Below are 17,488 nucleotides of genomic sequence, written 5' to 3'. Positions count from 1 at the left end.
GTCGGACTGCCAAGGGCTGCTCTGTCATGTGATAGATGGGGCGCTACCAGTGGCGCTGACGAGGCTAGCTATTGCGACTGAGTCCTCCAAGGATGAGGTCTTCGGCATAATCAAAGCAGCAGTAAGGAGTGGAGATTGGAGAGAGGTGCTGCGCAACAACTCCCGACGTCAGCCGGAAGCCCAAAGGGATCTTCAGGCACTCTGGAGGGTCAGGGATGGCTCTCTATTTTGGATGATGGACTGATTCTCAGAGGGCAGCAAATCGTGATCCCACAGGCCTTAAGGATGCGGGTGTTGGAGCTAGCGCACATCGGGCAACAAGGGGTTGTCAAGACCAAAGCGAGACTATGGCCTAAGCTGTGGTTTCCGGATTTGGAGGGGAGGGTCGAGAGTTTTGTGAGAAGGTGCCTGGCATGCCAGGCAGCGACCCCAGGAGACAAAGCCCCACCGATAAGCTTGATGGAGCGAAGTGAGAAGCCGTGGGGAACTGTCCATGTGGATTTCGGCTCGACTGGTCGTGGCATGTATTTCCTGGTGGCCGTGGATCAATGGTCTAGGTACCCGGAGGTGGATGTGGTGGAGTCGACGGCGACTGAGTTTACCACGAGAGCCCTGGACAAGATGTTCGCGACACATGGCTTTCCAGAGATACTTTGCTCTGATAATGGACCGCCATTTACCGGCAGCCAGTTTGCCCAATACCTCCGGGAAAGGGGGATACATCACTGCAAGGTATCCCCGCTATGGCCCTGTGCCAACGGAGAAGCCGAAAGGCTGATGCGTACTTTAAACAAAGTACTCAGGATTTCTGCCAATGGAGGTGACGACCTTCCGACGAAGCTCGTGGAATTTTTGCGAGAGTACCGAACCACGCCCCACCAGTCGACGGGGGTTGCCCCTGCAGAGGCGCTGTTTGGGCGCTGCCCTCGGGGAATGATACCGGAAATTGAGGGGAGGAGTCCAGGCATCATAGACAATGAGAAGGTTCGAGAAGAGCGTGCCACGCGCAATCAGAAGGAAAGCGAGAGACGAGGTCTGCAAGACAAGGAAGTGTGCGTGGGGGACTCCGTGCTCGTTCGGAACCGACACCTTGTGGGCAAGCTGGCTTTCACATATGAACCTCGCCTGTGTAAAGTCACCCATGTGAAAGGGACCCTGGTGACGGCGGCCTGTGAAAGCGGCACGGTCAACCGCAACAGATCCTTTTTCAAAAAAGTGGACACAGCAACAGAGACCGCGGGTCAGGAGGCTGAGCCTAGCCAGGAGGCAGTCCCCGAGGGGCCGACTGATGATCCCACTAGTGTCGTCGCCCCTTCTGGGGACAGGGCCCCTGGAACACCAATGGTCACTGCAAGGTATCCCATGCGCAGTGGCCGGAGACTGCCTGCTCATCTCAAGGACTATGTCCTGGACTCAGGAGACTGAGCCGAGATCGCAATGGACCGTCAACAGTAGCGGGTGGTATCCCGTTCATGTGTTACCAGTTATGTTTGGTGCTGCAACATAATGTTATGCTGTTTTGTTAAAAAAAAGAAGGGATGTGATGTCCCAGTGTAGCATGGCGCATGCGCGAGCCTCGGTTGGGCCCGCGCATGCGCAGTTGAATAAACGCGTCCGTGCGGGCAGTTGCCGCCGGGACGCGTAACAGGCAGCATTGCGTCTCGTGCCTCTCTGTGTGAGTGTGTGTGTGCATGCAGGCGTGTCGGCCGCCCGAGGCACGGGTGGCCACTTAACAGAAGGATCTGACAGGTTGTGAAGTCTGTGATGAATCAGGTGGAGTCATCACTGATTCCCCGACCGTGGCCTCCTCCCTTGTGGAGAGGGGACGGCAGCTGCTACCTGATCCTGACCCTGGGGGTGGTTATATGAGGAAGGGTCACGTGGGAGGAGACAGCTGCCGGAGGGAGGTGGTGACTTCATTGTGCGAGATGCAGTTTTCTCCCCTATCTCCCAGAGAAGACCTTATAATCCCCATGTTTTTGATCGCTTGCTATCATTCCACAAATCCCTCCCACTATAAAAACCAGAAACCCCTTCCATTATATCACTCCAGTCAGAATCCCATTTACAACTCAAACATAAACAACACATATATAACAGATCCTGTTTCTGAGGTCTAAAATATTTGTACAACATTTCAGAAACCCAATAACATATAGGGACTTGGGGCCTCATTACAGGTCGGGCGGTCTGGAAATAACAGTGGCGGTAAACCCGCCGCCACTGTTAATTCCGGACCGCCCGATCCCGACTCCTGCAGGTGGGAGGTGATGTTCCCGCCAGGTCTGACCTGGCGGGTTTAACACCGCCCGCCTGCAGGCGGACGAGGAAACACCGGCAGCATCACAAGATGGTGCCAGTGTTTCCACTTCCCCATTCCCATTGAGTCCTGTAGGACTCAATGGGAATGGGGATTTACCGAATTTCGCCTCCGGAATTCCCGGGACACCAGGGTTGTAATGTCCTGGTATTTCCGGGAGTCACGGAGGTGGAATGGTAATACGAGTCGGTTACCGCCGGACTCGTAATGAGGCCCTTAATCTCCCATAAAGCCTCAAGTACTGCGACGAAGAATAGGAGGCAGTAGCTGATACAGACTGACAAAAGCTTAAAGAATAATGAGCAGATAATTTGTTTTTCAAACCCTAAAATGTGCGGCACCTTTAAAAACAGAAGCCGCACCAAGAGAAAGAGAGTGCAGGAGAGGACGTCAGGTCCCAGCTCGAGGCTCCCTGACATGAAGCACAGAGGATTGGAGAAGGTAGCCGCTGCTGGGTGAGAGCTGGCACTGACAAGCACAGAAGGTCCAGGAGGCAGTGAAAGCAGAGCAGAAGCTCCCAAGTGGCGGGTCGCTCGACGAGACAGCAATACCCTACCCAGACCGGAGAGACAAGCTGACCTGTAACTGCAGAGACACGCAGACACCTAGAGGGATGTTTGCCCACTCAGGGCTGGAGAACGGATGAAGGAATCATCCCACCAAGAGGCAAACTGCATTGGAGGCGCAAAGAAGACCCAGTTTGTCTACATGAAGTTGCTCGGGACCCCAGGGCGCTACGAAAACAACATCTGATTGTGAAAGCAGAAACTGTGTATGAATTACCTGAAAGCAGACAAGGCAAAGTACAAGAACCAAGAGTGTTTAAATACAGCCTCACCTCCATGGCCTCATAGGAACGGGCTCCCACTAGGGGAGAAGGGACGACATCCAAGGACTTGTCACAATGAAAAAGAACGTTTCTTAAGGTTTAGGGGTCCACAACTTCTGGCTCAGCAAATATTTTGGACTATAACTCCCATCTGCGGTAGCATGCATCGATGATTGTAAGGCGTCATGGGAGTCATAGGACAAAACCTCTGCACAGCCGCAGGGTGCGGATCATTGGTATGCAAATGATGACGATATCCTTATTGTAATAGTTGGTCACATTAGCTATACTTCATGGTTGGTTATAATAAAGGTAAAGACTAGGTGGCTTCAGATGGGTTTTGGATATGTACGTACAACAACAATATTAAATTAGCTAAGGCCCAGTTTGTCCTCCCATCAGAAATGTAAACCTCATCTTTTTGGGAGGGTTAAGATTGCTTTATTGTTAACATATGCAGAGTATGTTGAATACACAATCATGAATTCCTCTCCTACGTAAAACCGAAGGCCAGGACAAAAGGCCCCAACAGGAGCTCTCTGCAGCTCTGCTCCTCAACAACGCGGGGACTGCAGCGTTCTCCTGACATTAAAGAAAGTGCCTTATCCGTGGCATCAACATAAGCTGCAAAGATGGCCGACCGGGCCCAGAAGAACACCAAGCCTGCCCCCTATACCAGGCTCCAACCACCTGATTGATCGTCTGACAAAGGAAACAAAGACCTTTCCAGTTACCCGCCAGCTGGCATGCGAAGACAGCCAGAACCAAAGGCCAGGAAAAGGGCCCCAACAGGAGCTCTCTGCAGCTCTCCGCTGCTTGCCGATGCATTTTCATGCCCCAAAACCAAACTTGCTGCCTTCCGGTAAAGGTAAGATGCCTGCGACCGTGCGCAGCACCGTCACCGCTTGTACGGGACATAAGAGCACTGTTACCCTGCGCTGCTCTGCATCCCCTGCAAGCCACTCCCCGCCTGGTTGCTTCCCACCGCCCTGCACAAAACCTCACAGTTGCATGCTACGCCACCTGTAACGCAACAACATGCCCTACTTGCAAAATCCTCCCAATCTGCGACACACGGTCTCCAAAGCCACGCACAACCGTAAAACCACCCCTAGCCAATTCTGCAGAATGTGCAATGGCACACACCGCAACATCTCCTTGCACCCATGACTATTCCCATCCCAACCTCACACTGAGATACGTACACTGCAGGCTCGCCGCACTACGTGCATGCACCAAACCACCGCTGCACCTCTCACACCCCAGAGACACTACTACGAGAAACCGCCTTCTTGGCCTAAGAACCCTGCACTCAGCATCTAGCTCCACGCGTCCTCGAGACAGTAGCCACACACCTATGCAACACATGCCGCATACGCTGCTATGGTCCGTGAACTCAAACTATCCCCCTTCAATCCCACCAATAGCCCATCATGATGCGCTGTGCGCTGAGCTAGCCCGCATGAGCACCATTTGGCTACAGCAACATGCGGAGTGCATCTCTAACACTCCCATGCACAGCCACTGCCCAGTCTCTATCCCTGCTGCACATTTGCACCATACTCCCATTGTATCCTTGCCGCCATTAAGAAAAGCTCAAAGATCCATCGGCCACTTTAACCTTAGCAACCCCCCTTTTTCCTTCTCCGATCCCCCTAATCACTTACACTACGCCCTTGCCATCCCAGACTGCTCTAACTCCACACATCACGTAGCAAAGTGCCCACTCGCCCCTATCATGCAATCTGCTGCCTTACCCGATGCAAATGCAGCGGCTCCCACGCCTGACTTCACACTTTTGCAACCACTCTACCTCTCTGCAATCCCACAGTGCAAAAAGGCGGCCAACCCTGTCACTCCTGCCATGCCCAACACGCACCCCGCTACGCCAAAACCTAATGCCCATACTTCAATCAGAAACTCATGGGCATCAACACCCAACGCCTCTTCCCATCTGTCTACCTAGTCTGTTTGCATTGCACCATCGAAAGTCATTTTGCCATGTATTACTGTGTTTCCTCCCCCTCCCAGTGCCTACTTGCACCTGACTGCCCTGCCTGCCTGTACTATACCACCAGAAGTCATTTTGCCATGTATTACTGCGTCTGCTCCACCTCACAATGCCTCTTCTCACTCGACTGCCTTGCATGCCTTTACTATACCATCAGAAGTCATTTTGCCTTGTGACACTGCCTCCCAGGATCCCAACACCACTCTATTAGCCACCCCCCACGCCGGCAACTGCCATACCGCCTTCCCCATGTACTCCCTCAAACCCCATGTCCTACAAAATTGCGTCCTCATCAATGCCCGTTCCCTCCCAGCACACGCCCTTGAAATCAACGACCTGATCAGTGTTCACAACCTGGACTTGCTTGCAATATCAGAAACCTGGCTTCACGTAGTCTCCGGCCCAGCCATCTCACTAGCCCTTCCCCCAGGGTACACCATCTACCGTAAAGACCAAAAACATGGAAAAGGTGGTGGAGTAGCCATCATAGCCAAAGAATCACTGGCACTCAGACAATCCAATACCACCATTGAAGGTAATAATGACTCCCTATCCCTCAAACTTGTCACATCCCACAACTGTAATATCTATCCACATGGTCTACCGTCCACCTGGCCCTATGGCAAACTTTCATGACAACCTACTCCACCTCATCTCTGACAACATCAAGCTCTCATCTAAGTCCATTCTGTTGGGGGACCTGAACCTAGGGTTCAACGACCCAGAAAATCTTTAAGGCAAATCCTTTGCCAAGGCTCTAGACACCTTAGGCTTAGACAATCAATCACTAGCGCCACACACACACACCAAATACTGCATCCTGGACTGGATTGCGGACCACAACTGCTAGCCTGCCATCATCTCTATCTCCCTAGTTCAAAGCTCCCACGAGATAACCAAAGAAAGCCTAACACTATTTCTAGAAACACCTGCATTCAGACCTCCATTCTCCAATGACCCCAGTGTTCTCGCAGACACCTACACCTCTGCGCACACACAAGCAATTGACGCCATAGCACCGCTAGTGGCTCGAAAAGCAAAACCAGTGAGACACAACAACTCCTGGTTCACCACAGAGTTACTGGAACTACGTTCCAAGAAACGTACTGCCCTCTTGTGATGCTGGAAATGCATTGGAGGGACAGGGCCTCCCTGTCCTTGTCCTGTAGTCCTTTTTCATTTGTGTTCTTTATTGTTTTTTGCTCAGGAGTCCATGTGGGACTCCTGGCAGTGCAGCTCTTCCTGTTTTTGGTTTGGTGTACAGACCCATGGGAAACACTTATGGCACCTTTGGGTGGGGGTGCAACCCTGTTCCCCTAGTGTATGTTTTTGGGCACCTGAGGGTGGCCCACAGAGCAGGGTATGGGATGGTGGCAGCTCCATGCTGAATTTGACAGGTGCTCTGAGTTTTCTCCATTTTGGGATACCCAGGCCCTGCCATTGGAATCAATTGATTACTGATAGGAAACTAGATGGCCCATGTGGTGTCTTGCTTTCTATTGCCTGTTACCTTGTTTTCCCAAAGTCCTGGGAAGCCCTGACTCTGTCCCTTCCCCCTGGCTGGCTGTTGGGGGGGAGTTCCATATATGTGTTGCTGAAGCCTTCCCAGTGACTGTATGTTGTGGGTACACCCTGTGGGTGGAACCTGGGTGAATGAAGTGTGTGACCAATATGCACTTCTTGTTGTGGATGTCTGGTTTCTGGTGTTTGACACAATGACTGAGACAGCCCTGCCCGCAACTGGTATGGATGCAGTGTGTAGTGTTGAATGGCTGGGTACTTGTCCCAATACACATTCCTTGTTGTGAGTGTCTGAGAGGGAGAAGTATGGCCTGAATGCACTGTATGCCTGATTGGCTGACTGACTGCATGAATGCCTTTCTGTATGATTGGCTGCTGAGTGTAACCCAGCAGTGTGGATGAGAGAGAATATTATATCTGGGTACCTCTCACCACTGGAAATTGTTCAGAAGCTGAAGTTGAAACTGATGCTTAATTTCGAAGCTGAGCCGGAAGAAGAAGTTTGACTGCTGTCTCCCTTTACCAAAATCTGAAAGCCGTCGAGACTGATCCAAGAGAGGACCTGGTTAGGCGCCCTCTTCCTGTGTTACGAGGGACCATCGAGCACCGCTAACCTTCGCCGAAGCGCCCTGGAAGTCAGACCCTCGAAAGGCTGACGACCGGAGACTGGGACCACCGAGGAGAATGAAGATCAGCACCGGACATTCCGTCCACCACCGTCGACCAGGGTTTGCAAGTTTGCTGTAACATCTGGAGGCCCGTCGAAGCCGTGTTGCTCAGAAGAGGGGACCGTTTGACGCTGAGCAGCCGACGACCGGAGCCGCACGCTCCTTTGCCTAAGTCTTTCGATTCACAGACGCGCTCGTCCGCACTGCAGCCCGCCTTATCCCGCTAGAGGAGGCCAGGCCGTCGACGCACCGAGGAGCATCCGCCGGTGGGTTTCCCGCCACCCAACGACCGTAGAGACGCCGGATGACTCGACGCCCTTGCTGGGCCACAGTTCTTCACAAACTCTTTGCGGTCCTGAACTATCGTCATCGAGGTGCCCCGCATGCCTCTTCCTTGCAGGACGTCTTCACTCCGCCATCGATGAGCACCGATGGGACTGAAGCTGGCACCTCAATGCCAAGTTCACTTTCTTCGAGGGATCTCGATGATCCATGGCTCCTGCTTTAAAGGGAGCCGCTCAAGAAGGATCAGTCTGCTATTCCAGGTACTTTGGTGTGGTAGAAACATTATAGAAGGAAATAAGACTTATAGAACAATATATGGACTGGGCTTGTGGTATATCTTTACTTTACAGGTTGTCAGGTGGGGGGATCTCCACCCAGAACTGTGTCTAATGGTAGGGGCCAGTATTCTGCCAATTGTTCTAACCATCTTCTTTCCTCCTATGTCTATTGTTGGTTTACTTTATTAATTTGATCTGTGTGACATTTAACCAGAGTACAGTTGATGCACTTTAATGAGATCTGATAAATAATTGTGGTACCACTTAGAACTGTATATATTTGCCATTGTAGATTTTCTGAGCACAAAGTGAGTTATTGTGATTGTGTACATAACCTTGAACTTAATTGTATAAAGACTGTGTTTTAACTATACAGTGTGTGGGCATTCCTTTGTGGGGGCTTGGGGACTACACTGTACTTAAGAACCAGCCTGTATCACCTCCTAAGAAGCTAGGCCTTGATTGCCCGCCCACGTGTACCAATAATAGAGAATCTTGGCTGGGGTCCTCTGTGCCTCTCCTCTACCATATAGAGAGCAGAAGTACAGACCTCCCTCCAGTCTTTACACCTCTCCACTTGGCAATCGAATCTTTCAGTGTCTGCAAAATCTGAATTTTATAAGATCTCTGCAGAATACAAAAAAGCAATCATCATAGCCAAAGCCGCCTCCTTCAGCACCAGGATTGCCAATGCGAAATCAGGATCTAAGGAGATATTCACCATATTCAGGGAACTTGAAGCCCTAGCCCCGAACACACAACCCATCCTCAAGCAAGGATGAGGCATGGTGTTCAAACATCCAAAATGCTATATTGGACAAATTAGACTTACTGCACAATAAAATCAGAAACAACCAGAAGTCCCAAGTCACACCACAACACGCTGCCCCATCCGTAGTCTCAGCTAACCGCTCCGCCCAGGACTCCCCACGCTTCACCTTTAAGAATGTCACCAAACTAGAAGTCAATCTGTAAAGGCGACGTCTGCCCTGCCACTATCATTAAAGACCGTGCCGCCTCACTGGCGCCATTCCTCGCCACCTTTATAAACACCTCCTTCATCTCAGCATCTGTCACCTCGTTCCTCAAGGAAGCATGGGTTTGCCCGTTATTCAAAAAACCTTAATTCAATCCCATACTTCCCAACAACTACTGACCCATAACAACAGTCCCCTTCCTTCTAAAAATCTTGGATAAGGCAGCCTACCTACAAGTCCAACACTTCTCGAGGCCCATCACATTTTCAGCCTATGACAATCCGGCTTTCGGCCTGGTCATGGTACCGAATTAGCTTTGCTGGACCTAAAAATAAATGCTGGATGAGATCAAAGACACAGGCAAACCAGTGCTACTCCTCCTTCTCCCCTTCATCGGCCGCTTTCAACCTACTAGATCATAACACTCCGTCATCGCCACGTCAGCTCATTTCTCAGCCAATGCCATAGCCTGGATCACCTCCTTCCTTGAAGGAAGAGTCATGACAGTGGCCTCAGATCAGGCCCGCACAGCCCCTGCCACTATCGACGGAAGAGTCCCACAGGGCTCCTGCATCTCCCCCACTATTTATAAAATGTTAAACCTACTATGCCGAAGACACTAAAAATCCCCTCCCCCTCTCAGGAAACTATGAAACAGATGCCAAGGCTCTTAACACAGTCTATGCCACCATTCAAGCTTGGATGGCAACTAACTGGCTCTGCCTCAATGGAAACAAAACCGAGATCCTTTTGGTAGGGTCCCAGGAAACCCTGAATAAACAAACAGCCAATACAAACACGTCACCATAGACAGCATACAGATCCCAGCATCAGCGCTGGTAAAAACTCTAGGAGTCTACCGAGACAATACTCTCTCTGTCACAACAAGTCAACGCCATCTCCTCTTCTGCAGGTTACTCCACCAAGCTACTCAACGCAGCTAAACCATTTCTATCCAATGAGAACTGCCTCTCCATTGCCAGAGCGCTAGTTGGATCTAAACTAGATTACTGTAACTCCCTCTTCGCCGGCACCTCAGTAAAAAACATACTCAAACTTCAAATAATCCAGAGCAACGCCCTCTGAGCAGGCCTTAGCATACCTAAGACAGAACACAATTCCACAGCAAGATGGGAAGCCCACTGGCTCCCCATCAAAGAGCAGATCCTACTTAAACCCCTCACGATCACCCACAAGTGTCTCAACCACACAGCCCCCCCTATCTTTCACACAAAATCATCAAGACAGGCTCTTCAAGACCTACCAGAACACCATACTCCAACAGACTTGTAGTTCCCAGAATCAAGCGCACCAAGCAGGTGGCTCCAGCTTCCCTTTCATTGCCTCCAGGCAATGGAACTCCTTGCCACACATGCTAATGCCTGAATCCTCCCACCTTGCCTTCCGCCAAGCCCTAAAAACTTGGCTGTTTGTCTAACATTTTCCTTTCCTCCATACCACTGTCTTCTGTCACTCTATTGTATTCATCTGTAACAAAGCAAATTGTCACACATCTGTAACATGCTGCGATGCCTAAGGGCTGCCGTGCACTTTAGAAATAAAAAATACATTTAAAAATAACGATAAAAAGCTCCATGCGACCGGCCTTTTAACACACAGCATTTAATCACAAACTTCCTCATTAATATCAAGGGACATCTGCTGCACTGTATAATTAAAAAGGTCCCCTGACTGAAAAATGTGGAATTAAACAGCATACATAATGAGCAGCTGGGAAGGCAGGGTTAGTATTCACCTTGGCCACAAGAGAAGAGATCAGATCCATTTGTGTGCTCTAGAATTTGTCTGGAGAATGTCTAAAAGCCACAGGTGTCCGTGGGAACGGGGGGGGGGAGGCGTATGTTTAAACGGCTAGTGTTAAAAATTCAACCTGCAGCCATGAACCCTACACTCTTATCCTGTTGGAAGAGCCCTAAATATTGATTTCATTTTGAATCTGCCTGGTGCCCTGTCTTGCTGTGTTTGGAAATTCCCATTCAGGGTAATCACACACTGGTGCTTTCTGGTATTTTCTGGACATGACAAAATGTTCACCAACTGGTGTTTCCTAGTTTCTGTCATTAATGCTGGAGAGCACCCGAAGAGGCAGCACCTCTGAACAGGTCAGTAGGGCTGGAGCTCAGCGAGTAATATCCCTCATTAGCCTAACGCATGCCTAACAATGCCCCAGCCTTGGTGGTCTTTCAGAGGCTCCAGCCTTCCTGGCGTCCTCTAGATGACCACACTGCCAGAATCCTTTGGATTGGTTGGGCATCTCCTGATCCATTGTACCTTCTCTTCCCTTTTCAGAATAACTTGACGTTTACGGGTACCATCAGCGGAGATGTATGTGTCTGGAAGGATCACATCCTGTCGCGGATCGTGGCCAAAGCCCACAACGGGCCTGTGTTTACGATGTACACCACCTTGAGGGATGGCCTTATCGTCACCGGGGGAAAGGAGAGACCGTGAGTTTATCTTAAGTTCTCACATTTCGTGACTTTCGTTTAGGAGTTATTGTAGAGTGGCGAGCAGAGTAGAACTTGTTTGCGTGTTGCTGATCGCATCTAGCTATGAGAGAAGGCCAGCTCAGAGTGGCGGATGTTGGGAATATTCTGAATTTAAGTCCTACACTTATTTCACTTGCATTTTCTGGGAATTGGGTTCAGCATTGACGGAAAGGGCGCTTTCCATTGTGGGGAGTTCCACGGCCTGGAATAGGCACATGCTGGCAAATCAAGTCCTGTGAAATGTCACTGGTTTGAGATGGAATGCCACAGTAGGGCCAGTGACTTGGCTATGACGCCATGCCACCCTCAGTTGCATGCAGCTCTATTTGAGCAGTAATGGTGCCTCCAACCCAAACTTTATTTCAGAAGGCACCTAATGACAGCACAGATGGAGGAGTCCTACTGTGGCAATTATCAACAAACTGCTTTGCTGTTGCATGGATCATAGAAAATGGGGTTATTAAAGCCCTCCCATTGGTAGTTGAGTTGCCCACTCTCCCAAAGAAAAGTGCCAACACACATCAAATACTAATAGCCTAATTTTTGGTGTTAGTAAATTACCAAGAAGGAGTAATATATAGAGATACAACAGCTTTGAATTTTTACCCACGCCTATTCCATTTTGGAAACATTTACCCCAATGGAGTGGGGCACGGTGTGGGAAATCCACCCTGGCCATTTCCCTGCTCATTGCAGAGAAACCGGCAGCCTCTCATTCTGCATCAGTGATTTGGGCAGAGTAGCTGGAATCCCTGCGTAATCTCCCTGTATTGTATGTCTGAATTAAGTATGTGGAATCCCTATAGATACATCTAATGGCAGACACTATGTATTTCTATGGCATCCCGCTATTACTAAACACAACTATGGGTGCCTACGCGCACAGCAGTGATCTAGTGGGGTTTCTGCCTGCAGTGGAAATGGGCTCAGGATCCCGGAACCACCCGCATCCCTATGCCATTTTCCCACAACAGGCTGACTATCACACAGGCATCCAGGAGATTGTCCTGATTCCCCCATGTTATTTTCTGCCCCAGCGGAGCTGAAGAAGAACATAGTTCCAGATGCGGACATGTACGTTCCACCAAATCCACTGGGGCTAATCATTTGAGAGTGTAAGTGACTGACATTTGACCGATCAGTAGGGCAGCTCATACGTTCTGTATCCGTCACCCAGGTCAGTGGAGCAAAGCACGTTGTCAAAGTGGCACGGGAGAGTCTCCACTTCTCCCACATCGGATCTTTGACAGATTCACATGCTTGAATATACCACGTTGTCAGAGTGGGAATCCTCAGTAATTTAAAATTCTTCACTAAAATAAAACTTTGCCATGGGATAATGCTATACAGATAGTCCTATAGGGCTTGTGTAGCCATTCACTTGTGTAGTCCCTCTACCTCCTTTGGTCCTTTTTGACCATAACCAATGAGGTGGCAGGGCTTAAACTCCACCCCAGCAGCCATCTTCAGATTTGTCACCGTAGTCTTCTGACAGGGGAATCCTCTTGAACACTGTGAGCTAACTTCAAATTTATTGCTAAAACCTTGTTCTTTTCCAACCCCAGAGATAGGCTTTTACTGCAGGGATTTTGCGTCTGCTGGCTAAGGTGTTTCCTGGGCTAAGGACATCTTTTTTCTACTAACAAACATCAAATTGTGGGACTGCAGCAAATGGTGCAAGAGTGCGATTTTTTATCAGGGACACTCACCAATACTGTATTTACTGTCTTTACTGTAAGGAAATACAGTCTTGTAAAATATGCCAAACCTTCTCTAAGAAAACCCTAGAGGACAGGCACAGAAGGCTTCTACATCGCAAAAGCAGACAAATGTACTCCGAAGAGGAGTCATCGAAAACCGTGCCTTCTTCATCCCTAAGGCTTACTTAGAATCAAGCTCCTAAAAGGAGAGCTTCTTCAGTGGACAGAACGGACTCTCTGACTCCTAAATCGAAGAAATTGAGTGAAAAGACAACATCTATATCTGAAAAGGCCCCCAGCTAGAAAAGGTAAAGATTTTATTTCTACACATTTATCTACGGAGCGATCGTCCATGCTGGTACCGTTCATAGGGAGGGCTTTGTCGCTGTCTATGAGCGGCCTTACACCTTCCAAAACACTTGGCTAGTTGATGGAAGAAAACTAGTCTACCAGGAAAATCATTGCCTTGTCGTCGAAGGACTCGTCAATGAAATACCACTCGTTGACTAAGTATCACTCGTCGACAAAGTCATCATCGATGTAGACACCATTGACGAATAACACAAAATGGCAGGAAAAAACCCTGTCAACTAAGACTCCACTGCCCACGGCCATAGACCGATCAGCTGCTACGGCATAGTCGATGAGTCTCTAGTTCAACGGATTGTTGATGAAAAGGAACCTATTCACCAGGAGCCACAGGTTCCCAAGATAGGGAGCATAGGAGCTGCACAACTGTCTCCAATAACGGAAATTGCCGGATGTTATCCTTCAGGAAGACTATTTGGATGGGGAGTAGCCACAGCAAACACAACCTAAAGAGCACAGCCCTCACTGGCAGCTGGTCATGGAAGACACGTCGGATCCTTTTCACCCAGCTTTAATGAATTCCAGAGAAGACAGAGGGCTAGTTTGGCTACCGCATTACCCTGACAAGAATATCAATCCCTTGCAGGAACACATCACCTGCAACTCGGTGACCCTCCTGAAGCAGGTCGCCTGCAGTTCAACACTCGCCATACCTCACCATCTGTGAGCAGTCAATGCAGACATCATTCGCACTACAGTGGGCCTCCTAGGGGCAGATCACCACCAGAGACAGAAACAGAGGTGTTCTCCTTCTCCGCCATGTTCCTCACCGCAGAGGACTCAGGTGGCTAGGGTCCCATCTATTAGTACAGTCTCAGAGCGGCATGAAAACCACATGGAGGACCCGATGGATCCATATGACAGAGACAAACCTTTCAAGGACTTATCTGACCCTGACACGAAGGAGGATGAGCTGGAGGAGGGAGAGCTGCCCAGAGATGTACCAGATGAAGAGCCAGACGAATGGGACACACATATAATTGAGAAGCAAAGGAGACACGACTCTCCAGGTAGGGCTTCTTCGCCATATGATATAGTCTTCTTTCATTCAATCATTGCCAAGTCGGCTGACATTTTTCGGATTCGGGTTGGCATGGAGGAAAAAAAGTCAGTTCTTTATGTACATAGAGATAAAAGACGTTGAACGGTTACCACAAAACCAATCCTGGACACAACCTGGGAGGCGGGTGAGAAGATATTGGCCACTCCGCTCTCCACACCTGCGATTGTGGCAAGGCCTGAAAAAAAATACATGGACCTGATTCAGCACCTATGTGTCTGCGAGGTCACCCAAAGCCAGGCTATGTGATTACGGTGGTGGCTAGAAAGAAACTGCAGAACCCGGCATCTCCTCACCAGACAAGGAGGGACGCAAACTTGAGGCTTTAGGACAGAAGGTATCTGCATCGGCCTCGCAGGCAGTGAGGGTTGGCAACGCGTGGTTTTGACGGCCAGATTTGATAGAGAGCTGGTCAAGCTTGCTAATTGAGGACCTTCACCTACTGTGATTGGGACTGGGGAAAATGTTCAGAGTTCACACAAGAAAATTGTTCTAACAAGAAAGTGATTTACTGGTGAAAATATATTACTTATGTTAACAACAGCATAGTAGTATAAGGCGTTATTTCTATTTTACGCCTATCTAGTTAGACCCAGTCATCTGTGAATATCCATAACAGAAAAATAAACACCATTGAACTTTTGCTTCAATCACGAAAATAATGTTTAAATATATTGTTCATATGGTTAGGTGTATATTAACAATATATGCAACCAAGACAAATTAACAGAAATTACAGAAATTATGAAATGGTAGAAACTCGCAAAGATTATACAATTTCAAAAAAACATAAAAATTAGCAGAAATAGAAGGAAAATCTTGCTTCAGAACGTGGGAATCACCATCAACAGGGAAAAGTGATCTCCTATGCCAGCACAGTCCTCAATCTTTCTTGGAGCAGACCTGGATACATGCATTTCAAGGGTACGACCATCAACAGAAAGAGTGACATCGATACTAGGGCTGGTTGCCTGGTTTTGAGAGAATGAAATGTCCACTGTACTGTAGTATTGTAATACACATCCCTCCTGGGCATGATGTCCTCCTGTATTTTCCTCATACTAGGTTGCAGACTGAAGATGGGGCCTATTCAGGAAGAACAGGACCTGCAATGGTTCCAGTTCAGCAGATCATGGGAAGACATTGTATGCCTCACACCAGCATTCAACGAGGCATTGCGTTGGTGGGGCCACAGAAGCCACCTTGATTCAGGGCATGCCATTCCACACACCCACATCAACATTATTGCTCTGGCCAGACGCCCCTCTCTATCGGGCTGGGGCGCTCATTTGGGGGACCTGCAAGCGAGCAGTGTGTGGTCGGAAAAGACTTCCAACTTCATTCACTGGGTGCAGTAGTCATTCCAACCAGCCCTTAACGGTCAGGTGGTGATGGTACAGACAGACAATAGACAATAGAACGTCAATGCACTATGCAAACAAGCAAGGGGGCACAAGGTCCAACATCTTGTTACTAGAAGCGCAAAGGCTCTGGAACTGGGCCTGCAAAAACAAGATCCAGCAGAGGGCAGAGCACCTCCTGGGAAAAGACAACATCATAGAGGACAGCAGCAGGCAGTATTCACAGTCCCACAAATTGGATCTGAATGAACAGGAGCTCAACCTACAGTTTGCCAGGTGGGGGATGCCCATATTAGATCTGTTTGCCACTTTCGACAACAAGAAGTGCTGCCAGTTTGCCTCAAAGTACCCAGAGGCAGTCTGACAGTGTGTCTGTCTGTCTCTCTTTCTCTCTCTCTCTCTCTCTCCCCCTCTCTCTCTCTCCCCTCTATTTCTCTCTCTCTCAAATTCCTTTACAGCTTTCACCCAACACCACTGATACCATGTGTACTGAGAAGGATGAAGGAGTAACCAAGCAGCATGATCCTGGTAGCCTCGCCATGGGCCGGTTAGGTGTGGTGCACAACACTTCTGCAAATGTCACAAGAGACCCCCATCCGTCTCCGACCACATCTGCATCTAATGTCACAACACAGAGGCAAGCTCCTTCACCACAATCCCGCCAGTCTGTCTATCAAGGGCTGGTATCTCGACAGTAAAGATTTCATAACCACATACTAGACGCAGAGTGCTGGGGCATTCTCAAGACGGCTTGAGTACTATCCATGCATGTAACGTATGCCAAGAAGTGGAAGGGTTTCAAGTTACGGTGCGCAAGATCACGCACAGACCCACTCACAGCATCTGTGGAACAGATCTTGCCCCATCTTCTTCACTTGGCCAAGAGCGGATTTGCCCAGTCATCTATCAAGATGCACTTCTTGGCCATTTCTGCATACACCACAAGGCCTCATCAAACATTCCTGGTCTCCGATGCAGCAGTTAACGTTTTCCTTAAATGGTTAATGCACACCTTCACCAGAGAACAGAGGCCCATCCCATCCTGGAGTCTCAATACCGCTTTGACAGCATTGATGAGAGCGCCTTATGAGCCCATTTATAAGTGCGACCTACAGTTTCCATCATGGAAAGCAGTTTTTCTGGTGGCGATCACCTCAGCCAGGCACATTGGGGAACTGCAAGCACTATCCATCGAGCCGCCGTTCACTATCTTCCAAAAGGATCGGGTCCTTCTTCAACCACACCCAAAGTTCACCCGTGAAGTGGTGTCAGAAGTGACATTGTCTGAGCGGATAGTGTTTCCCACATTTTTCAGCAACCATGCAACTGCAGCTGAACGGACACTACATTACTTGGGCATTTCAAGGACACTGAAATTCTACATCCAGAGGTCTAAATGGACCAAAAGGAGGTGGAGGGACTACACAAGTGAATGGCTACACAAGCCCTATGGGGCTATCTGTATATCATTTTTTCCCATGGAAAAGTTTTATTTGAATGGAGAATTTTAAATGACTGTGGATTCCCGGTCTCACGACAGGGAATATTCAAGCATGTGAGTTATGAAAGATACCAATGCTGGAGAAATACAGCTACAGG

The 17,488-nt window shown here is 49.1% G+C and overlaps 1 protein-coding gene across 1 annotated transcript in view; it reads left to right on the top strand.

The window, feature by feature from the left end:
- Positions 1 to 17,488, top strand: part of EML5 (EMAP like 5) — a 772,681-nt gene that overhangs the window by 703,924 nt on the left and 51,269 nt on the right. Inside the window, exon 35 of the mRNA XM_069637955.1 lies at positions 11,200 to 11,357. Coding sequence (XP_069494056.1) covers positions 11,200 to 11,357 — 158 coding nt within the window. The remainder of the gene's footprint in view (positions 1 to 11,199; positions 11,358 to 17,488) is intronic.

This window comes from Ambystoma mexicanum, chromosome 14 (assembly GCF_040938575.1).
Source record: "Ambystoma mexicanum isolate Mex_15411 chromosome 14, UKY_AmexF1_1, whole genome shotgun sequence".
Taxonomy (NCBI): Eukaryota; Metazoa; Chordata; class Amphibia; order Caudata; family Ambystomatidae; genus Ambystoma; species Ambystoma mexicanum.
This window is presented reverse-complemented; position numbering and strand designations above follow the sequence as displayed.